Source organism: Cololabis saira, chromosome 10 (genome assembly GCF_033807715.1).
Source record: "Cololabis saira isolate AMF1-May2022 chromosome 10, fColSai1.1, whole genome shotgun sequence".
NCBI lineage: Eukaryota > Metazoa > Chordata > Actinopteri > Beloniformes > Belonidae > Cololabis > Cololabis saira.
The window spans coordinates 32,624,594-32,648,211 of NC_084596.1; the positions used below are offsets into that span (position 1 = coordinate 32,624,594).

The following is a 23,618-nucleotide window of genomic DNA, read 5'->3' on the forward strand; positions in this document are numbered from 1 at the left end:
ATGCCTTCTCCGGGTGGGTGGAGAAGTCCTGCCTCAGGTGGAGGAGTTCAAGTATCTCGGGATCTTGTTCACGAGTGAGGGAACAATGGAGCGTGAGATTGACAGGCGGATCGGTGCAGCGTCCGCAGTAATGCGGTCGATGTACTGGACCGTCGTGGTGAAGAGGGAGCTGAGTCGAAAGGCGAAGCTCTCGATTTACCGGTCAATCTACGCCCCTACCCTCACCTATGGTCATGAACTTTGGGTAGTGACCGAAAGGACAAGATCGCGGATACAAGCGGCCGAGATGAGTTTCCTCCGCAGGGTGGCTGGACGCTCCCTTAGAGATAGGGTGAGGAGTTCGGTCACCCGGGAGGAGCTCGGAGTCGAGCCGCTACTCCTCCACATTGAGAGGAGTCAGCTGAGGTGGCTTGGGCATCTGTATCGGATGCCTCCTGGACGCCTCCCTAGGGAGGTGTTCCAGGCATGTCCCACCGGGAGGAGACCCCGGGGAAGACCCAGGACACGCTGGAGAGACTATGTCTCTCGGCTGGCCTGGGAACGCCTCGGACTCCCCCCGGAAGAGCTGGAGGAGGTGTCTGGGGTGAGGGAAGTCTGGGCATCCCTGCTGAGGCTGCTGCCCCCGCGACCCGGTAACGGAAAAGCGGGAGAAGATGAGTGAGTGAGTGAGTGTAAAGTAATGGTAATGTAATACTATACATTATAATTACTTCTATTATTACATACATACATAGTATCACAACTAAATGCTGGGCGTGTGTTTTGTTTTCCTTTTGTTTGCTTTGATTTGTTTCGTTTTTTACTACATTTATATATACATATAATTGAGTATTATATCACTATATTGAATAATTATTAAAGTAGGGGTGTTTGGTTATGTGTGTTTTATAAGTAAGTTTATTGAAACTCTAGTTATATGTAAGAATGTATGTAATGTATGTAAGATTCAGGGGTAGGACTCGATGTGTTTGGAACATGTTATCTGAATATATATATATATATATATATATATATATATATATATATATATATATATATATATATATATATATATATATATATATATATATATATATATATATATATATATGTATATATATATATATATATTTGTACTTTTTTTGTATTATTCTTTTTTTAACATGCATGTTCGAAATAAATCTTCAAATCAAATCAACCTAATTCATGTATCTAAGAAGATTATACTCAGTTATTCAAAGTATCGTGAGCTCTTCTCTGTCTCGCTTGATTTATGGTTCTGCGTTAAGTCGACGCCGTAGGCTGTGCGTTGGTGTAACGCGGAACCATAAATCAGCCTTAACAGTAGGGACCTGTTGCATTTGCTTGGCCTGCTACACGTAGTCCCTGCCGGCGGCGGAGCTGGCCGGCGGGTAGCGTGGTGCCTTGCCCGAGGGCCCCGCGGAGCAGTTGCAGCAGAGGAAAGCCCCGCCGATGATGATGAGACACGCAGCGGCCCAGCCCACGTACAGGGCCTGCCCGAATTCAAACCTGCGAGGGACACGGGTCACAATGACGTACATCTTTCTCAAGTTTCTCTGAAATACATGTCTGCATGTGTGAACATTAATTCATCAAATGACATTCAATTATGAACTTCTTTGTCTGTTTCACAGCATTTATTAAGTTCCTGCAGTCTGAGAGAAAAGTTGATTGATGATTCGGACATAATAGTAATAATAGTAATAATAATAATAATAATAATAATAATAATAATAATAATGATAATAATGATGATAATAATAATAATAATAATAATAATAATAATAATAATAATAATAATAATAATAATAATAATAATAATAATAATAATAATAATAATAACCTTTATTTGACATATTAAAATACACAGATAATTATTTTGGGTGTGTTTATTATATATTAAAAACATTTTCTAAATAATATTTTTGTAACATTATGAATACACTGGTTAATTTGTATTCATTCATTTGAAAGTGCATACAACCTTTTATTATTATTATTATTATTATTATTATTATTATTATTATTATTATTATTATTATTATTATTATTATTATTATTATTATTATTATTATTATTGGGTGGTTCAGAGGCCTCAGAAATTCATGCATCAAATATGACATCTGTCATTGAAGGGTTGAAACAACAGAAATATCCGTCTATCTGAAGCTGTTACCACAAACAATAATTTATAAAACTTTCACATGTATGCTCTCATACTTTTCAAAAATACAGCAGTTGTTCCTGAAAATATTTAAATATCTTGAACAAACACCAGGTTTTAAAATTTCTAAACCTTTATCTGCATCAAGTTTCATTACACTTGTTTTAAAAAAAACCCTGTAATGTATTTTTGCCTTTGACAACACGTATAAATTAACATTTTGATCTTTTCCAATAATCCAGCAACACCAGCATGAGGCCAGTGGACCCAACATCTCTTCTTAGTGTAAAGTTTGGCTCTAGGTGTCATCATGTACATGTTAATACTGTATGATACGGTTGTGTTTGTTCAATACTGCATATCCATATCTGGATTTAAAGGGTTAATATACTAATAAATATGAACCCCATTACGTATTTGAGTAGTCTTTTGTGAATTTTGGAAACCATCAGCTACTGATTTTAGAAATATGGAAACAGACAGTGTTACTCTGTCCTCAGAAGTAATAATAATAGTAACACCCAAAATGTGTAAAACAGTAAACTAACGTGTTTAAATTGATTTATGTGCCTGGCTTTTTCTTGTTTGCAGTTTACTGTGTTTACTGTGTGTCTTCAATGCTATATTAAAACATTGAGTGGACGATAACCAGAGGCATGTGGCTGTTCAGTGTGCGTGCTAACTACAGCTCTACATCCAGTCAGAAATATCTCACCTGGAATTTGTTGGAGTAAACGGGCTGTAAAATTCTTCTGCCACATCGTGACCGTACCAGGATGTTCCCACTAGAGCCAGTAAACCTGGAAAGACATGAACAGAAAAACCCTTATTGTTGCACACACACACACACACACACACATGAAGTGGTCAAAACAAAACAAGCAGCGGTGCTCTGCCACATACCGGTATATTGAACAAATTTCTCTCCAAGCAAACAACCTGCTGTATGAATGTTGTGCTCAAAGCATGCGATTGTGTCTGAACCACATTAAGTCTCACCAGAAAAAATGAAGACCACTCCTCCGGCCAGAGCTACTTTATCCTTCTGCTCTGGTTGTTCTGCCATACAAGTGGTGCATTTCATGCCCACCACTGCCACCAGCATGGAAATAGCACATAGCAAGAGGGAGGCCAACATCAGCCCTCGCGTGCCCTGTATATTCCCTGGAGAAATAAACCCACTGATTAATTCAAAACATGTATACAGTGATAAGGGATTTTATTTATTTAAGTAGGGGGATTGGCGGAAAGAAAAAAGATTACACAGTCAAGAGTTCAAAATGTAGTTTCCCATGTAGGTCAGATTAGTTGATCCAGATTATTTTCAAGCATGATCATAGCAAAGACGCTTTCCTTTGCTTCTTATAAAGTTTCATCTTCAAAAGGGACAAAACAGGCAGAAGAACTGGCAAAGCAAGGAAGTACCAGCTGAAATGACATTCCTTCACTGACGTGATTAGTGCATTTTTATCATAAAGAAATTAAGAAATACTTATAACTAACTAAGAAGCTACAATTAAAAGCAGGCTGAGGACGGATACACGTTGTGTTTAGTTTGAATGGACTTCTTCTCTTTGATCAGAAACTTGGCTGGAATTTGACAAACGTGTCTCTGCATGAAGAAACACGCCAGAAGAAGAAAAGGACACTCATAATATCCTCAGTGGGCCTGGAGCTCAACATGAGAGTGAGAGACGCAGCTGACCTGCATTCCTCCCACACGCACACATCTTTAGAAGCACTTGAATTAGAGTACAACATATGTCTTATTCTTATTGTGATCTGGTTGTAAGTACATAATTCACATTATTGATAACTATATAGAAAATTCATAAGTAATATGTATTTTCAACAATACCTGGTAGTTGGAGGAGTGAGTCATAGACTTTACACTGAACTTGTCCGGTGCTCTGTGATGCACAAGTCTTCCAGAGCCCCTCGTACAGCGCCTGAGCTGTGATGATGTTGTCTCCTGCATACGATGAAGCTTTCCACTCCACCATGATTGTGGATGTCATCGTGCCGATGAAGCCTAAAAAGGCTAATATGAAGCCAAGTAGTTGTAGTCCTGCATGTGCCATTGCCTAACCGCACAAACTAGAGAAAATTGTAAATAACAAAGGTTAAAGAGTAATAAGATGTTAAAAAAGCGGTTTTATGCTGCTCCTGGCGGTTGCCTCGTGGGAGTTTCAAGCCTTCAATGTGCCGTTAAAAAAAGGTATACCTGTGCATCCTCAAGATAAACACCTGGAGGAAAGGGAGGGCCCTGGAACGGCATCACCTCTGGGTGAGCTCAGAGGGAAAATAGTGACGCCTACTGGAGATGATGACTACTACAACAACCATAGTGGAAAGAAACAAGCAAACAAAAATGTACCGGTATTATATATATATAGAGAGAGAGATGTGGCTGTTAAAGTTCAGGTCTGAGTCCAGAACCAGTCCCAGATTCCTGGCTTGGGTCTTGGTTTTTAGTTTTACTGCTTGAAGCTGAGTGCCTAAATTTAATCTTTCTTCTTTGGCTCCAAACACAATTTCTGTTTTGTCTTCATTTAACTGAAGAACCTTCTGGCACATCCACTCTTTAATTTGATCAATGCATTTGATAAGTGTTTGAAATGGATTAAAGTCTCCTGGTGAGCCTAGAAAGTGGCATACGCAAACTCACTGCAGGCCCGGGTTGGGTAGAAGTCCAGGGTTTTTTAACCAACAGTCAACAGCAGTGAACAAAGTGCATTATTATTGTTTTGGCAATGATATCAGAGAAATATGATTGTCCTGCATCCCTATTTTTTCTGCTCAGTGTCTCTTTATAGACGTCATAATGAACCTGTAATTTATTTTCCGGCCACCTGCGTTCAGGTTCTCGACTGTTTTCTCCCCTCTGACCCCTGCAGCATCTCTCCAGGGAGGTTTCTCTGTAGCAGTGATCAGCTTCACCTTGGTGGGAGCAATGGTATCAAAAATACTGATAATTCTATCCCTGAATGTATCTGTAAGCTCATTAACCGAAGGTGAGTGGAGGAGGGTGCAGAGTAGATCTGGTGGTTCCGTTTCTTGATGATCTCTGTCTGGAAGCTTCTGCTGACATTAATAAAACTCTCAAAGAAAACACCAGAATGGTCAGACAGCAGCATCTGTCACCAAAAAATGGAGATGTTCGGACCTTTGGACTTTATCAAGTCGAGACAATGTCCTTTGTCGTGTGTTTTTTCCATCACATGTTGAGTCATTGTCATTGTCTTCGTTGTCAGAAGACATTTGTTTACATTGAAGGAGTCACTAAACGGAGCAGCAGCTCCTCCTCCTGAGGTTTCACATGAAGCTGTAGCTGGGAAGTGGTGTTTTCAGAAGAACTGCTGCAGCATCATCCTGATTTAACCAAGTTTCTGTTAAAAACATCAAATCTAGTTTGTGTTTTGAAATAAAATTATTCATATTAACAGTTTTCTCTGCCAAAGACCTTAAGCTAGTTTCAGTGAGTTAATAGTACCATCTATCCCGTTGTTATTATGGGCTGGCTGTGGCTGAGGAGCAGTGAACACAGGATTTAATCCACAGGTTTCCACTGGGCTGTATCTCATCCTCTTGTGTTTGTGTCTTTCTTGTCCAGCTGAACAGAGCAGAAGTCAAACATAGAAAAGATCAGCTGCAAACAGCCTCGCTCCAGATCTGCCTTAAAAAGAAATGTCTGCAGTCCCAGAAAAAACTGAGATTGTCAATAAAATTGAAGCAGTACTTGGTCCACACACCTGACAGTTGTTTGTTCAGACGTTGATTAACATGAGTGCTGTACTTTGACATGTAAATGCACCTTATTTAGACAAACAGGCTGATTAGGATTTGGTCTGTGGTTAGTAAAATGCTGAAAGACAAACATCTTGTTTCCCAGACAAAAATACACAAATGCACTTTTTAAAAATCAACTTTTCTTTATTTTTCTATTTTATTCAATCTAATTTTCTCCTGAAAGAGAATGCTCGTAAGAGTGAATCACTTTTGCTGAAACTGACCGCTCACTTATCTGAGGAGTAGCTTTTTTCTTTTCTTTGACCCGGATGTGACCAAATAAAATCAGTAACTGGCCTCCGACCAGAGATTTTCACCCTCCCCGTTCTGGACTGTTGTTTGCAGTTTGCGTCAGCTGGCGTGTGGATCCACACAGGCGTTTGTTTCAGTGCTATGGGATCCTTGTAACATACTGGTATGTTAGATTTATTCATTTATTTACTTTTAATTTATACAACAAAGGTTGTGGTTTCATCTGTCACTCCTTTCGTGAATGAACAGCAGCTCCTGTAAACTGATGTGTTTATATCGAATACAGGACTGTCTCAGAAAATTAGAATATTGTGATAAAGTCCTTTATTTTCTGTAATGCAAAAATGTCATACATTCTGGATTCATTACAAATCAACTGAAATATTGCAAGCCTTTTATTATTTTAATATTGCTGATCATGGCTTACAGCGAAAACTCAAATATCTAAAAAAAATTAGAATATTCTGGGAATTTTAATCTTAAGCTGTAAGCCATAATCAGCAATATTAAAATAATAAAGGGCTTGCAATTTTTCAGTTGATTTGTAATGAATCCAGAATGTATGACATTTTTGTTTTTTTAATTGCATTACAGAAAATAAAGAACTTCATCACAATATTCTAATTTTCTGAGACAGTCCTGTATATGACATGTATTTCCATCTTTATCAAAATTGACTTCCGTGCCCTGCACTCATTTCAACAAACTTTCTTCACAGTAAAAAAGAAAATGGGGAAGCCGGGTCTGACTTTCCTCCTGATCCTCCTCTGCTGCAACGATTACAGCAGCTCACAGGGCTTCTGTCCGTACAAATGCCAGTGTTTTACTCCGGATCAAGTGCTGTGTTCTGATGAGAGGATGACATCTCTACCCACCAATGTGTCCTCGCAGGTCAAGGAGGTTATTGTAATAACATCCGCTGTGACGTACCTGTTCACTCACACGTTACAGGAGAGTCCACAAATCACCAAGCTAATCTTTCTTAATAACGCGCTGCGAAGCATTCACTCGAAGGCATTTGAGTGTTTGACGGAGCTGCAGGAGCTGGAGGTCAGTGGGAACCCCTGGCTGGAGCATTTGTTTCTGGGAACCTTTTCAAAGCAAGAAAACTTGACTAAACTGCTGCTCAACTTCAACAGGTTCAGCACGGTGCCTTCTGGCTTGTTTGATTCGCTCAAACAGTTGGAAATACTGCAAATGAAGAGCAACATCATATCGTCTCTGCCTGCGTTTCTTTTCGTGAACCTTAACCGGCTCCGCGTCTTGGAGTTGTCCCAAAATAAGCTTGAAGAAATCACAAATGAAACTTTTTCTGGACTAGAGAGGCTGGAGATTTTGAAAATCAACTACAACCTCATCAGTAATCTCACGTTAAACACGTTCCACAATCTGTCTCAGATGAATGAACTCCACTTGGAGGGAAACAAGATAACCCAGCTTAGTGACGACGTCTTCTCTGCATTAACGAAGCTGAGGGTGCTGAACCTCCGCGGAAACCGTCTGACGAGCTTCGCCGATAAAGTGTTTGGATTTGAACCCTCCCACCTGGAGGAGCTGAACCTGCAAGGCAACAGACTGGCGGAGCTGTCGTCTCTAAGCAGTCTCACTTCGCTTACGAACCTAATCTTGTCTTCTAATCAGCTTTCAGGCCTTCAGGAAAATCTTTTTACGAATGTTACGGCCCTGGAGAACCTGGACCTGTCTGAGAACCAGCTCACGTCACTGCCTGAGAGGATCTTCAGGGGTCTGTTGAGCATGAACACCATAAACCTCCACAGGAACAATCTGAGCACAGTGGATGCCAAGTTATTCATGGACCAGGTCTTCATTCAGAGGCTGTATTTGTCGGACAACCAGCTGCAGAGTCTCCCGGTGGGGCTTTTAGATTCTTTTGTCATCCAGCACACCGTGAGGCTGCATGGGAATCCCTGGAAATGTGACTGCCACATGTGGTACCTGCATGACTGGGCGCTGCGGAGCAGTCGCGATATAGAGATGCTGGACAGGGTGCTCTGTGAGAGCCCAGACTTTTTGAGAAAACAGAACATCGTTTCCGTCGACAAGGACCAGCTGGTATGTCGTCTGCCTAAAGATGACGCGGCTGATCTGAGCACTTGCAGCCTCCAGGGATCCAATGACACCATGATCATCAAGTGTAAAACGGCTAAATGCTCCGCGGTGACCGTGAAGGTGCAGTTTCAGCGGGATGACGGCAGCATTAGGGAGCATATCTTTCTAAATGAATCTGGTGACTTTCAGTGTAGCAATGAGACGCTGAATGAGAGAAACATTTATTAGCTTGCCTGCTTTTAAAAGACTTTGTTCGGTGAGCAAACTCTTTCCTCAAACAAAGGGTCAATAATATGCTCTGGCTGTCAGTCAATACTGTAAATAAATCTCTAACCCCCCTCCTGATAACCAGCATTCACAGGCGCTGCTGTAAAAGGGGTAAATGAACCTTTTCTTTAAAAGGTCAAAGTACAGTTTTTGGATGTAGTTTGATCTCCAATAAACACCTCTGGTATCCTTTTTTCATTTACACCTAAAAAAAAGTCACGACTTTCACGTGTCTGGTTTTAATTGAAAACTATTTGTTTCTTCTAATTATTAAACCTAAATAAATAAGACAGAAAACAGTGTCTTTAAAATCTGGTAGAAGAAATTTATTGTAAACGTAGCAATATAAATATATAAGGATTTAAAAATACCCATAAGCAGGCAGAATCTAAGACTCCAAATTACATTTCAATAAAAGTGTCCCAAGATCAAAATGTATGGATCAGAATTGTATTTTATTTTATTACACCAATGTGTTGTATCAATAATGCAGACTATAATGATCTGAAAGGGAGCGTGCACGTACCGGGTACTAATAGCACACAGAAACATCCTGGATTCACACCCGATGATGCCAACAGTGAATTGTCATCTCAAAGTTTTCAAAGTTGCCTGACTCCCGTCATCCTCTGATCAGCCCACTGCCCCTGAACACTGGGATGGAGGATAAAGAGAAGTCTCAAACAACAAGGCACACAGATGGCTACACCTTAAATGCTGCGCTCTAAAGCACGGTTAACAAGGGTCAAATGCCAGGGGGTCAATTGGCTCCTAGTTTAGGGGTGAATGGCGTCACAATTCACTGGACAAAAAGTGGTGGCTGTTGTATTTCCAAAGATTTGGAGGGCTGACCTAAAGCTGCAGCTAATCCTGACTTGGCTAAACGCATGTGGTAAACAAGATATTTTACATTTAAACTGCATAGTTGACTATTGACCAGTCAAACACATGGCCGTCATGTAAAGCCTATAATTAGATTACATTACATTTATATAAGTAATGAAAAACAGCTACAAGAGACACTCATAAGATGTATCTGTCAACAAAATAAGAGTGAAAGTGGTTTAATTGCTAAAAAGATATATGTGATATCAATGAGCACAAAGGGAAGTAAACACCTGATTTCATCAGATCAACAGTAACAACATTTAAAATAAATATTGATGTGCCCAGCTGGACTGTTGACAGTAACTATGTTCACCAGCCAGCTAACATTTGGTCTTTTTGTGCAACCTCAGACAGAAAAAAACATTATCTGCAGTTTCAAGTTTCTCAAGCCTAAGACGTGAACATGATCCGAACAAGTGGATGCTGGCGGCATGTTATAACAAAAGTTTGATCAGATTATCTCCAAAACATGGCTTTGTGCAGGTGTGAACACGAGGACGTGAGCAAGGGCAGGAGAACCTCTGGTTTATTATACCAAACACTTTAAACTCTTATATTAAAGACATTTAAAAATCCAAGGTGCCCCAACTGTAGCTAGAAGATAAAAACATCCGTTTTCAGGTTTCATCATGAATTAAACTAAAAAGCTCTCGAACCAAACTGGATTTATTTCAAATTGATGGTTTAATGTTCTCTCTGTACTTGCACTGGGTTAACAGAAATGTCTAATTTTTAACCGAGGTTTAGTTGAAAGCTGAGATTGTCCGATTAGCTCATTTAATCAGAAGTTGAAGGCAACCAAATTGGAGATTTTTAAATCACTTGGTTGCAACACAAAGGTGTCGGACCAAGGAACTTTTCTGCTTTACAGTTCATAAAAGTGCTTTTTATATACTTATACATCACTTTTAAATTCTCTGTTTGTGTCTCTGCAAATGTTCTGAGCTCTTTTAACTGTTAGGAACTGAAATGACCTTGAAATATGTGGCTATTGATCATTTTAATTATTCATCCAGAAATAATGATGATATATTGGAAAAATCAGCATCAGCACCAGAGCTTGAGAGGCTAATGGAGTTATCTCCAACACCTGTCGCCTATCGGCATCCATGACAGCTCTTCTATCCCACTGGCCAGTGAACATACCCAGCGATTTCACCAGACCTCATCTCTCCATCCAGTTTAAAGTGCTGGATAGCTTCCTTCACACATGGCGGTTCAGAATGGAAAAAAAGAAGAGAGAAACAGAGTGCAGAGACATTATCTGGTGAGACAAACAATGTCCAAAACAACACAAAGCACTGGGGGGTTTCCCACAGAGTTTAGACCGGCCAGTTGGGCGGGAGGTGGAGAGGGCAGGGCACAGTCCTCCACACAAAGACGGGAGGTCAGATGAGGCTCACCGCCTGGGCCACGAGGAAAATCTCAACCAAATCCACATCAGAGAGCTGTTTGTGTATCATCATCATAAATAATACAATTCTGTGTTAATAACAAAAAAACACACATCAGTCCTCCGAACAACTGTCTAGAACAGCGGTTCCCAACCTTTTTTCCTTGTTTCCCCCCCTACTTGTGTCTAAGACCAGCCGGGCCCCCCGACCCGTACGTACTAGCAGCAAAAGAGTAAAGTTATTTGTTACAAACCTTTAATTGAAAAAATTAACATTAATTAAGTTTTTTTGATACATCTCTCTTTGGTTTACCCTGTATACATATGACTTTGTTTTTCTCACCTTCATTTTGTGTCACCAATGTATAAAATACGCACAAAAAAATAATTACAAGGACATAAAAATATTTCTGAAAAATGTCTCTTTTAATGAGAGCAATTTTTTTTTTTACATTTTTCCTTTAACAACCTGTCGGAGTAGTAGTATGATTAAATGTTGAATAATGATATACTAATACGTTTTTATCCTGATAAATAACTTATGATTTTTTATTTATTTAACATGTGCAAATATAATTTTTACCACTGCATATCCTCAAAGCAGACAAAGTTTCGCCCCCCCTAGAGATCTCTGGTGGCGCCCCAGGGGGGGCCCGGACCCCAGGTTGGGAGACACTGGTCTAGAAAAGACTCTTTAACTATCATATTCATTTTTTTCCCATCACAGATTAATAAATTCAGTCGTGAAACGATAACTAACACCAGCTGTTGTTTTCTGGGCAGGTGTCTATTAGCTCTTGACACACACCCTCCATGATACAATGACCCAAACATCTCCAGAACACAATTTGGGCATTATGACATTCAAAAAGTGAACTTTACAAACAAGGGTCATGATTTACCCCTCAGTGCACCCACACCCAAGACTCTGGCCTAAATTGGTGTTGCTGACCAAATTAAGAACAGCTGACCTGATGTGGGTGTTAAGTGGATGTGGAGATGTTGCCATAATGGTAATCTTTTACAGACTGGTTCACTGCCCTTTGTCACATCCATTCCTATTGGAGGATAACAAGAGGCTATAAGCTCCTTATTATCACCTTGCAATTATCGAGGCTGAATCAGGTACTCTGGCCTCCTGGACCCTGCTCTTAAAGGGCTATCTTTGTTTTTGGTCAAGCCTCCCAGATGGAGAGGGTTTTATTATGCATGTATGCAGTTGTCCATTGTCTTCATTGGATGTGTCAATACAAAACACAGCAGTTTGAGGCTGCCAAACAACTGAAATACCTCCCACACTCCAATCTCAAGCAGCACAAGTGCTTTCTTAATAGGCCATTGTTTCAGGGTGGGAAGACAAGAAAGGGAAGAGAAACGGTGCTTAGATGAACCACAAATTATGATTTGATAAAACCCTTCCAAGTACCATCACTCATTGGGTCTTTGTGTTGGTATATGAATCCAGTTTTCTTCCAAATGTTTAAAAATAATGCAGATGTATTATATATAAGTTACCTGTTTCTCTCATATTTTTCACTTCATTCATTTGTTTTCAGATTCTCGTTTGTCTTGCAAAGTGAGGCGGGTGTGGTACTGGTAGCCTTTATAATGAATACGATGCATTACTTTCTAGCAGAGGTTTTTGGTAAAAACTTATTGCATCGTTTCAAAGATGGCATTTCTTTGTGTGCCTTCAGATACCCTTGCAAGACCTCACACCTCCTCCTAGATGCTGGCACTTCATGGCTCACCCGTCAGAATGTCCCCCAGTAAGGAGGTGCAGGGAATGGCTGTATCTTCTCACATCTTCTGTCCCTGATCACAGCTGGCTAAACTATGAGAGAAAAACCTTCCTCACAATATTACAGAGGCATCTAAAAGAAACCACAAGATAATGATTTTGACTGCTAAGAATATTTGACTGTGCAAAACAAAGTCAAATATGGAAGTTTAAAATGGTGTAGTGTAGAAACCTAGCAAATCGCTAAATCATCAGATTGTTGCAGAGTAGAGTAATATAATAAAGAGCAAACATCTTTGAGCCAAAAAAAGTAGACCTCTACAAGAAGAGTAAAATGTAGAGTGTGGTATCACAGATCAATAAAGGTTTTAAGAAAGGACCCTGAGCATTATCTGGAAGATTGCTCTGAGATGGGAAGATGTCAAAGTCCGCTTATACAAGCACAGCAAACACAAAAAAAAAACAAAAAAAGACTGTCAATGTTACAATCATAAGGCAGTTGTGCTTCAAATTTCCAATTAACATTTTAATTCAGCTTGATTCACTCGATGCCTGAAACGTACTCTGTAAATATTTTCCAGGACACACAAAGTTTTGGCTGAAACTGAAACATTCACACACCTATGAATCACTCAGAGGATAATTTGGTCATGGTTTTTGGGTTTATGTTCCGGTTTTATTTTGAAATCCTTTCCTTGTGTTTAAGTAAGTTTAAGTGTCATGACTTCCCTTGTTCCCATCTGACCGGGTCGTTTGCACCCGTGTCTAGTCAAGTCCTCTGTGTATATCTTGTCCTGTTTTTCCCTTGCACCCTGGTGATCCGTGCTGTTCTTACCGCCATGTTTCCCATCATGCTTTTTGGTTTTTGTCATGGTTAGTTCTGGTTTTAAGGTTTGAATTCTTGTTTTGTTCTGCATCCTGCCTCGCAGCGCTATCTGTTAAATAAATCCTTTTTTGTTACTCCTGATGCTTTCGTCTCCTGCTTCTGGGTCCTGCACACTCGAACCGTGGCACATTTGCAGTGGAGCGCATTTTAGCAATCTCTAGCTAGCTTTAACGCCCAGAAACTACAGAAAAAAACGGAATTTATTCATATATCCATCCTTCCATCCATCCCTCTATCCATCCATCCATCCATCCATCCTTCCATCCATCCATCCATCCATCCATCCATACGTCCATACATCGATCCATCCATCCATCCATCCATCCATCCATCATCCATCATCCATCATCCATCCATCCCTCTATCCATGCATCCCTCTATCCATGCATCTATCCATCCATCCATCCCTTCATCCATCCATCCATCCCTCCATCCATCCATGCATCCATCCATCCATCCATCCCTTCATCCATCCATCCATCCCTCCATCATCCATGCATCCATCCATCCATCCATCCATCCATCCCTTCATCCATCCATCCATCCCTCCATCCATCCATCCATCCATCCATCCATCCATCCCTCCATCCATCCATCCATCATCCATCCATCCATCCATCCATCCATCCCTCCATCCCTCTATCCATGCATCCATCCATCCCTCCATCCATCCATCCATCATCCATCCATCATCCATCCATCCATCCATCCCTCTATCCATGCATCCATCCATCCCTCCATCCATCCATCCATCCATCCATCCATCCATCCATCCATCCATCCCTCTATCCATGCATCCATCCATCCATCCATCCATCATCCATCCATCCCTCTATCCATGCATCCATCCATCCATCCATCCATCATCCATCCATCCATCCATCCATCCATCATCCATCCATCCCTCTATCCATCCATCCCTCCATCCATCCATCCATCATCCATCCATCATCCATCCATCCATCCATCCCTCTATCCATGCATCCATCCATCCATCCATCCATCATCCATCCATCCCTCTATCCATGCATCCATCCATGCATCCATCCATCATCCATCCATCCATCCATCCGTCCATCCATCCGTCCATCCATCTGTCCATCCCTCCCTCCCTCCCTCCCTCCCTCCATCCATCCCTGCGTATGTGGGGCAGCTCAAAGGGGCAGCAGCTTAGGAGAGCTATCTGCTTCCTGTATCTCTACCGGGCGACACCGAGGGGTTCCCACCTCAACCCAGAGCTGTAGTCTCTCCCCTGAGTGCTGGTCCCTCTGACGGCTCCAAAACACTTCATCTACATCCATCTGATACTGAAAAGCAGAGGTGCTACAGCAGGCCCTTCCTGGACGACAGAGCTCCTCACCCATCCCTGAGGATTAGTCCACACCAGCCACCCTTGGAAGCGAGCTCAGCGCAGCATCTTGTGTTCACTCTTCCAGTCACGATCCACTGCTATGACCTTGGGTGGAGGTGGAAACATAGCTGGCAGATTGGAAGCTTGGCCTTTTGGCTCAGCTCTCAGTTCACCGGGGTATATTGGACCCATTCTACCCCCACTCACGAACAAAACCCCCTCTGACACTGAAGACAATCCCTTTTTGAAGATAATGACTTATGTAGTTACAAAAGTTACTCTGTTGTAACAGTCAGTCTGTGATTTCCTTGTCTGGTTCCGGGGTGATAAATTTCCCGGCCACAGTATTATCCCGTCTCTCGCTCTAAAGTCACTCCCAGAAGCTTCTCTTCCTCCTCTGTGTTGCTTTTTAACAAGTGAAATAATAAAGGGATGAATTGGAGCGAAGGGACAAAGAGTATTGTCCATTTACCATTGATATCGAGTGCATAATCTATTCATTAGCTGGGATGTGAACCACTGTTGATGATTTTGACCCCCCATCAAGCACCATAGCAGCCTTAAGAATAATGCTGAAGCGATTCAGCCGCGGCGGAGGAGGCGGCGGCGGTTTCCGGTGTGTGTCAGACGGAGCTGGTCTCCACAGCCAGGGAACCTCTCTTTGCTGCCACTGCAATTGTGAGTGAAGGTCATCAATCATGGCGCACAGGAAAGGGGCAGGTCCTGCCCCGCTCCGTGTTCGCTGCGGTCTGTGTTACAATGTTAGGGACAGCACTGCATCCAACAGAAACAATCAGGTAAAACATGCAGGGGAAGGACTTGACGCAGATGAACAACAGAAACGTCTCCTACAATGGCCATCCCATCCTCGTGGAAGCCGCTCCTTCCAAAGCCACTTAAGTTCTTCGTCACACATATAAATAACCTGTCAGCCCTTCTGAACTCTCCTTATCTGAAGAGCCCAGCCGGGCCTAAAGAGTTTTCAAAAAAGCCTTTAAGACCAGGACCTCGGGGAGCAGCTAACAATAAGCCTTCTTTAGCACGGTGAAAGTGACAGCATGGTCCTCCCCCTCCCAGCCATTAAACCTTTTCCTGGATAAGCAAGGGGAAGGCCCTTTATGAAGATGGAGAGGGTCACAAAGAGAGGAGCCATTGAGCCACTGAGTGCCCTGTCTTTGTTTTTGTGTTTCCGAGGGTCTTCTCAAAGGATGCTCTGATAGCAGGGGGATCTCTGGTTTTGTGCTTTAGTCCTTATTGCTGTCGGGGTTCCTTCAGCTGAACCAAACAGATATTAAAGCCGAAATGTGCGAGTTTTTATATTAGAATGATAGAAAATGTCTTACGTTTATGTCACATACAACCAATATGTTGATTACTAATGCATGGAGACTGAGCGCAGTAGTTCCCACAGCATGCATCTCCATTGTGGCTTAACCCCTTAGACGCTGATATGAAACCATTCATGTCATAATAAGCATGAATTACATGGCGTTTTGCTTCTTGACATGCGGCCGTTTGATGCTGTCAAAGAGAGGCCTTGTCTTTTATTGATGGCCTGCCACTTCTGGTGATGGGTTGTCACATTTAGGCCAGCATGCTGCTTAAGCCGCGTTGTGTTGAAGTGTGAACGGCCGGTGGTCACGCTCTGCTGAGTGAGCACCACACTCCGGACACACGCTGGGAGTCCCGGCCCTTCAACCCTGGACTAAATACACTGGACTGACTCTGTTCTGCTGCTGCAGATAAGCCATATGAGAAGTTTACCATCAACAAAATAAACTTAAGAAAAAAAAAATCAAGTTGAATCATCATAAAATTGTCCACGACCTTTACTCCAGGAAAACAGCTCAAATACCAACCTTGGAAATAAACTCTACCATCTTGATTGCATCTAGTCCAGTCCTCATTTAACCCTCTCAGTTTCTCAATCATGCACTTCAGCACAGGCGGGGGAGCTTTGAGGGTCCAGACCTGAACCAAAACTCCACTCTGAGCCTCTCTAGTCCCTCATTAAAGACTTTTATTCACAGTTAGAGAACTGATTTTTTTTCTCTCACTGCAAACTGGAAGTTCAAGCATGGACATCCAGGAGATGTTTAGATGTCTGTTTTTTTTACTTTGTGATTAAACTGATCCGTAACCCGTAAGATAGACGGATCATCATTGAGAGGCAGTTCAATCTTTAGTGTCACTGAATTCTTCGTAGTTGACATGGTATCAATTTAGGACATTGTTGTACAATTCGTAAAAGTAATTTATTTAGTTCAGAAAATGTACTTTTCTTTCAAGAACTTTAGGATTTTCCTGGCCCACAAAGGCACATCAGTGCATCATATCAAAAATAGAAAATACAACTATCAAATACACCAAAAAATCTCTTATAATGTCCATTTAAAAAAAATAAAGTAAAAAAGAAATAAAGAGACTCAAAAGGAGGCTGTGTAACATATTTACAAAATGCACAAAAATAGGATTTACTGTCTCTTTTTTCCTCCGGTTTTCACAGGATAGCTGCTACCACGGCCTCCACACAGAGTCTGAGGTTACGGCAGGTGCACCAGGTGAAACATGGTGGCCGTTGGGTGCTAGCGGCGAGAGAGCTGCGCTGGGGACAAGAAAAGCAAACTGTCCATCCGGAGATGGGACAACCTGGAAGCCGCAGTACAGTTTCATGGCCTCTGCGGTCGCGGGCATCTGTGATCCCCTTTTGCACGGCATCTGTAGAGCTGAAAGCGCCGGAGTCGGAGTGTTGCCCTGTCCCAGAGCTCCGTGATGAGGTCCGTAGAAGCTCGCCGAGTTGCTTTGGGTCACACAGGTGGAGAGGTGGCTGAGGAGACGGGTTCTCACCTCCATGTTCACTCCTTCGCAGGTGGACAGGAAACGGGTGACCTCCCCTACACACTCGCTGAAGCCAGCTCTGTATTTACCCAGGATGGATGGATCCGTGTTTACAGCCGCTGGAGAGGAAAATATGAGACATTAATACACAAAAATGGCCCCAAAAGAAGAAAATAATAGCAAAAACTCTTGGCTTAAGCCTCATCCACCCACACTGGACCAGTGGACCCAAAGACTTAAGGATGTGAACTGTATGGAGCACATAACGGCAAAGCTTCGACTCCAGACGGACTTGTATCTTACGAAATGGACACCTGTTAGAATGTATTTAGAGAAGTGAGAATATCGTCTCTCTGCAACTGGACTAGTTGAATTTTCCTCTTTTTTCTTTTTTTTTGTATTCTGAAATAGGTGGACTTATGAGCAATATCCTTTCACCTCATGGCAATTTGATTGTCTATTTGATATGATGTTATTTTGAAACCAAGCTGTGTATTTGTGCCTGTCATACTGTGTGAGACTGAACTGGTTAGGACTGGTTCTAATAAATGTTCAAAAAAAACAAAACTCTGTTATATGGAATACAAAATTACGTAACACCTTACAAATTGATAATTCATTATATATACATAGAGCACAGTTATGAGTGGGGTGAGCCAAAGTCAGACATCAGGGGTTACTCCAGGCACATAAATTGTAATAAGGTATAGCCTACATCTAGTACCAGTGTTGCCCAGTTCCAGTCGTGGCTTTTTTAGATCACCAAGGTCTGGTGAAGCCTCTTAATGACCCATGCATTTGAATCAGGCATGTGGACCCCGGGAAACATCTAAAAAAAAACATGCAGAGCTGCAGCCGCCCAGCCCCGACTCACCGGACATCTGAAGCCGCTGCAGGTTTCTGAGGTGCTTCACGGTCATCTCCAGGATGTCTGCCTTCTCCAGCTTGGAGTGTCTCGAGTTCTTAAAGCACAATGGTGATAAGTGAGTTACAACTTCATCAGTTATTAGTTCCTACATGTTGGCTGGGGACTCCGCAGCATCTCCTTACGTCTTTCTTGAGCGCGTCCAGGATGAGAGTCTTCAGCTGGCTCAGGCTCTCGTTGATGCGCGCCCGTCTGCGCTTCTCCATGATTGGCTTTGAGGACTTGATTCAAAACAAAATGAAAACAACGCAAGTCATATAGTTGTCAATATTAGAAAATATCAGAAACTACTAAATAAAAAGGCAAAATCTTTATTTAAATGGCGCAGGGAGCCTATACCTTTCTGCTGTCGGACAGAGTCCGGGGTTTCCCTGCCGCCGGGTCCACACCTGCTGCGGTGGCAGCTGATGGAGAGGTTTTCTCTAAACTACCAGCTGGCATCTTGGGCTCAACAGTAAGTGAAAGTTGAGCAGTGAAAACTTTAGTTATAAACTCAGAAGGAAAAGAAAAAAGTCCCCGCACGCAGTGAGTCCCGCTTGCACCTGCCACACCTCTGTCACTCCGAGGATGCCGTCAGTGCGGACTGCTGTTCACTGGCCCAGGACTGCTGTTCACTAGCCCCAGGGCTTCTCCTGCCCCGGCTGTATTTATAGCCCCACACCCCGCACGCGAGCGGCTCGTGCGCCGCGGCGCTCCCATTGGCTGCCTGTCAAATTACTGACAGACCATTTTACTGAGCCAAGTATGAAGTTTAAACGTCAAATAAAAGTTTTAACTGAAATATTTTAAAAAGTAAAATAAACCAAGCAGGTATAGCCTACATCATGAAACAGATGACCGCAAGGTTACAAATGAAAATGGACACTTTTGACCAAAGATGGGGAGATGTTGTGTTGTATTTGGATACTGATAGAAATAGGTTGTAGTAAAAGAAGGGGAATTGTCTTAATAAGTAATCTTGCTGTCTGTATTAATGTCGACTTAATATGCACTTTTTGATTGTCTGTGTATGGGGGAAATGTTCTGTTATTTGTGAAAAAGGAAAAAATAAAAAGTTATATAAAAAAAAAAGTAAAATAAACCACAGGTTGGACAAACACAGTATAAATAGGAAAGTATTGGATAAAAACAGAGGTGTCAAAAGTATTCACATTCATTACTCAGGTAGAAGTATAGATACTAGAGTGTAAAATACTCCTGTAGAAGTTGAAGTATCAACTCAGTTTTTTACTCAAGTAAAAGTATAAAAGTACTGGTTTCAAAACTACTTAAAGTATAAAAGTAAAAGTAATGTAAGGGGAAAAAAAGCCATTAAGGACAAAAGCCATTGAAAATGAATGCATCTTAGTATAATGCAAATATATTAAAGAACCATATATGTGTACTATTGAGCATTAACATGTGTTTCAGAGAGCAGAAGATATGATGACTAGTTGCCTATAAGTATTGTAATGGTGCAAAAAGTCAAACTTCAGAGGCATGTTATCATTTATCCTAACCTTTATTGGAATGTACATCCAAGTTTAGTTGCAGGAATCTGAGGGAACGGATGTAAGAACAAAACTAGACAAAAACATCTGAAACAACCACAACCAAATTCACTCTATCCGGATGGAGCAATTTAACTGGATAGTTTTTTTTTAAAGGCCGAAATGAAATAGAGTAACAAGGCTGTTTTAAAATGTAAGGAGTAAAAAGTACAGATAATTGCGTGAAAATGTAAGGAGTAAAAGTAAAAAGTCGTCTGAAAAATAATTACTCCAGTGAAGTATAGATAACCAAAATTTCTACTTAAGTAAGGTAACGAAGTATTTGTACTTTATTACTTGACACCTCTGGATAAAAACCTCAAACATACCATCATTGTAAGATATTAAAAAAGCATGAGCGCTTAAATTGGGACAACATTGTAAAATATAATGACGCTAGGCACCATCCCCACTACAAGAATTTGTGAAAAGAAATTCAAACAGATTAACCAGAGCTGGTGTTTAGAGGCGACTGTATAGTTCCTTTTAGAAAAAGTGCTTTTAGTCAAGCCACTTTTTCGGTTCGTGCCTCTCACACCTGGAATACAATACCAAGCACGATACGTGAACTTCTGACTCTGACCTCTTTCACCAAACATCTTAAATCATGGCTATTGGAGGAACACTGTTATCACAACCAGGCTTAAACTTGTGGAGTTTGTTTTAATGTTAATTATCTGTTTTAATTTGTACGTACTAGGGCAATGTGCAATGCAACACACACTTTGTACTGTATGTCACACAACTTGGATACTCTCAGTACCATAATATTACCATAGCTGGTACTTCATTATTATAATATGCATTTTTTGCTCAAGTCACTTTAGACTCAAGTCACTTTAAGATACAATACTGCTTTTAAATGCTGCTAAATATATTTTGCTACTATGTATGTTTTATGTTTGTTCCCTTGTTTGATTGTATTGTTTGACTGAATTGTTTTTATGTTTTCTGTGGGGACTTCGGGTGGAAACTATAGCATTTCTGCTAAAACACGGTGTATTTACACTGCTTAATGTAGTGTTCATTAATATGCATTGTCCCGTCTAAAAAAAATAAAAAAATAAAAAAACTTAAATGCCACTCGTAGCGTTTCAGTCAATTTCAGCTTCATGATATGAACAAAACGTTTTATATCCCTTTTTTGGATCAACATTCAACTATTGATACCATTTTAAATTATATTGTATTTAGCAACGTTCCTTAAACATTTTTTATGTTTCTTATCAAATTATATTCTGATTAATGACGCTTTGTCCCAAATACAGCCTTTTAAATTAAGTGTATTTAAGTTTTTGACGTTTCTCAAGTTTATAAAGAGTTGATGTTGAACAAATGCAGAAACCTTTCTAATTTTATTTTTATTAGACTCTTAAGGACTTGAACTTTGAGACAAAACAAGCAATGATAAACATCTGACTTAATGTGAAAATACTGCAACAGTCTCATCAGCTGAACTGCTCATTGAGAATTTGGATTTTCTTTCCCTATTTTTCACATTAACCACATTCAAACTGAACATGTGGACGAGTTACGCCTGCACATTAGAAGTTGGTATCTCCGTTTTTGTACAGCACAATGTCTGTGACGGTCATCGTGTGCTTCAGAGCTGGATGTTAGACATCCCACTACTTTAGTCCTAGTGTCTGTTGAAGAAAAAGAGCCTCCAACTCTGACATCTGTCTTCTAACACAAGTCTGAACAGAAAGAACATTTGGAGATGTATTATTTTAATTATTATAATAAAAAGAAGAATACAGTTTTTATCCAGATCACATTTTTTTCCTAGTTTTTTTTAATCGACACATTAATTGGCAGCAGATTGAGAGACTGTCTTTTTAGAGACATCTCTGTCACATCCAGGTTCATCATCTGACTCCTCTGTCGTCCCTGATGGACTTTAAGCAGTCTTTGTGAAGCCTAAACCCTCAGAGGTGAAATGACCCCAGAAGCAGGTCAGTGTTTGCCTCCACGGTTTCCTCTTTGTGAGAGCAAAACAAACTTCAAGCATCACCACTTTTGACCTGGATCGATGTTAAATTAAGCCGAATAAGATCATGTCAAACTTCTAACCAAGAAATGATTGACCCATACAACAAACTCATCGACCAACATTCTAGGATTGCATTAAGTGACACACACACATTACACACACACATATATATATATATATATGTAAATAAATAATTCTGTTTATACCAGATCTTTTCACAGGAAGTACAATCCTGAGGTTCAGTAGATGAAAGGTCGCGCAACAATAAATGATGTCCTATCAGCTCTGTTATCAGTGGTGGAGCTGCTCCGCCACAAACCACCCATTATTGTGCAGATGCTGATGAACACATGAGATTATTCCACAGCACTGATCTGTATCAGTGTGGGAACCTTGGGACGGGTCTCTCCGGTAAGCAGTAAAAGGTTTAAGAAGGTCAAACATTCAACATGATGTGCTTGAAAGAGCATCTTAGAGTTTAGAACTAGTCACATGATTCAGGTGGAGCTTTGCAGAAATTAGGCAAGATCAAAATACAGAGCGTAAAAAAATAGGGATTGAGAAATAATCAACCAAGAATCATGATGCAAATGATGAGCAACCAAACAACCTAACCAACACGTTTTACCACAATCAGACGTCGACTTGACTGTCTCTTTTAATAAAGGAGGTATTTGATTACATCCCACGTCAGCAGTAAGAAATCTGACTGCACCATAAACACGTGCAAAGGTTCAGGTCTTCTGCTGTGTTTGGGGACATGAAGTTATAGTGAAACTCTTACATGCTGTGTTGTTGCACTGAATCCAATTTTTGTCTTCTGAAACCAAAAGAAGCAGCAAGAACCTGGACGACACAGCTTCTGCTTCAAAAACCTCGACACGTATAAGAATAAGTAAAGTTTATTCATATTTATATAGCTTTTTGTAAAATAAAAAGCTAACAGCTCTTAGCTTCTGGTTCTTTGATTTAGTGCAGATAGTTTTTACATTGTAGTGAGTTTATATTCTTCTCTCATTTGACCATCTCAATCTTAATGTTGAGCATTTCCTGTTGAGCTAAAAACAGGCCAGCTCTCTTCTCTATAGATGTAAATAATTATTTTCCAAACGTCAACATATTACATTTTTCAGAAACTGAATCATGCAATTTGATTTGCTGGTGAACCGAATTATCAGTATACGAGAGCAAAGACGGTGGTTTGGTGTGATGTTATTAGTGGAAAGGCGTGTAGATGTGTCACCTCAGATCATATACAGGATAAGATATAGTGGTAAAAACTGAAGAAATGTAATAAGAAAGGAGAAGATGTCATGTCTATCTTCTTGGCATTACAGGTTGGCGCCGGCAGCTTCACTCTTTCTTCATCATCACCTGGTTTTAGGTGCGTGGCCCCGGCCTCCTCCACCACCCAACCAGCCTCCTGCTGTGCAGGCAGTGAAATGATCATCCTCATCATCAAATACAGCAAAGATTCCTTTTCAGCTCCGGGTATGAAAACATCTCAGGCCAGGAGGGGTGGGCGCAGACAG

The 23,618-nt window shown here is 40.9% G+C and overlaps 3 protein-coding genes across 3 annotated transcripts; 1 reads left to right on the forward strand and 2 right to left on the reverse strand.

Moving 5' to 3' along the window:
* Positions 1-1,170: 1,170 nt before the first annotated feature.
* cldn1 (claudin 1) lies at positions 1,171-4,392 on the reverse strand. Its single transcript, XM_061731196.1, has 4 exons — positions 4,023-4,392; positions 3,164-3,328; positions 2,880-2,964; positions 1,171-1,509 (listed from the first exon to the last, which is right to left on the reverse strand). Exons 1-4 carry the CDS (start codon positions 4,243-4,245, stop codon positions 1,353-1,355), a joined length of 630 nt encoding a protein of 209 aa, XP_061587180.1. The 5' UTR covers positions 4,246-4,392; the 3' UTR covers positions 1,171-1,352.
* A 2,538-nt stretch (positions 4,393-6,930) lies between these two features.
* Positions 6,931-9,028, forward strand: zgc:153913 (carboxypeptidase N subunit 2). The gene has a single exon (XM_061731197.1). It carries the CDS (start codon positions 6,935-6,937, stop codon positions 8,501-8,503), a length of 1,569 nt encoding a protein of 522 aa, XP_061587181.1. The 5' UTR covers positions 6,931-6,934; the 3' UTR covers positions 8,504-9,028.
* Positions 9,029-17,073: 8,045 nt separating this feature from the next.
* Positions 17,074-19,356, reverse strand: LOC133452013 (transcription factor HES-1-like). The gene is made up of 4 exons (XM_061731198.1): positions 18,904-19,356; positions 18,690-18,785; positions 18,514-18,601; positions 17,074-17,758 (listed from the first exon to the last, which is right to left on the reverse strand). Exons 1-4 carry the CDS (start codon positions 19,003-19,005, stop codon positions 17,316-17,318), a joined length of 729 nt encoding a protein of 242 aa, XP_061587182.1. The 5' UTR covers positions 19,006-19,356; the 3' UTR covers positions 17,074-17,315.
* Between the last annotated feature and the right edge of the window lie 4,262 nt (positions 19,357-23,618).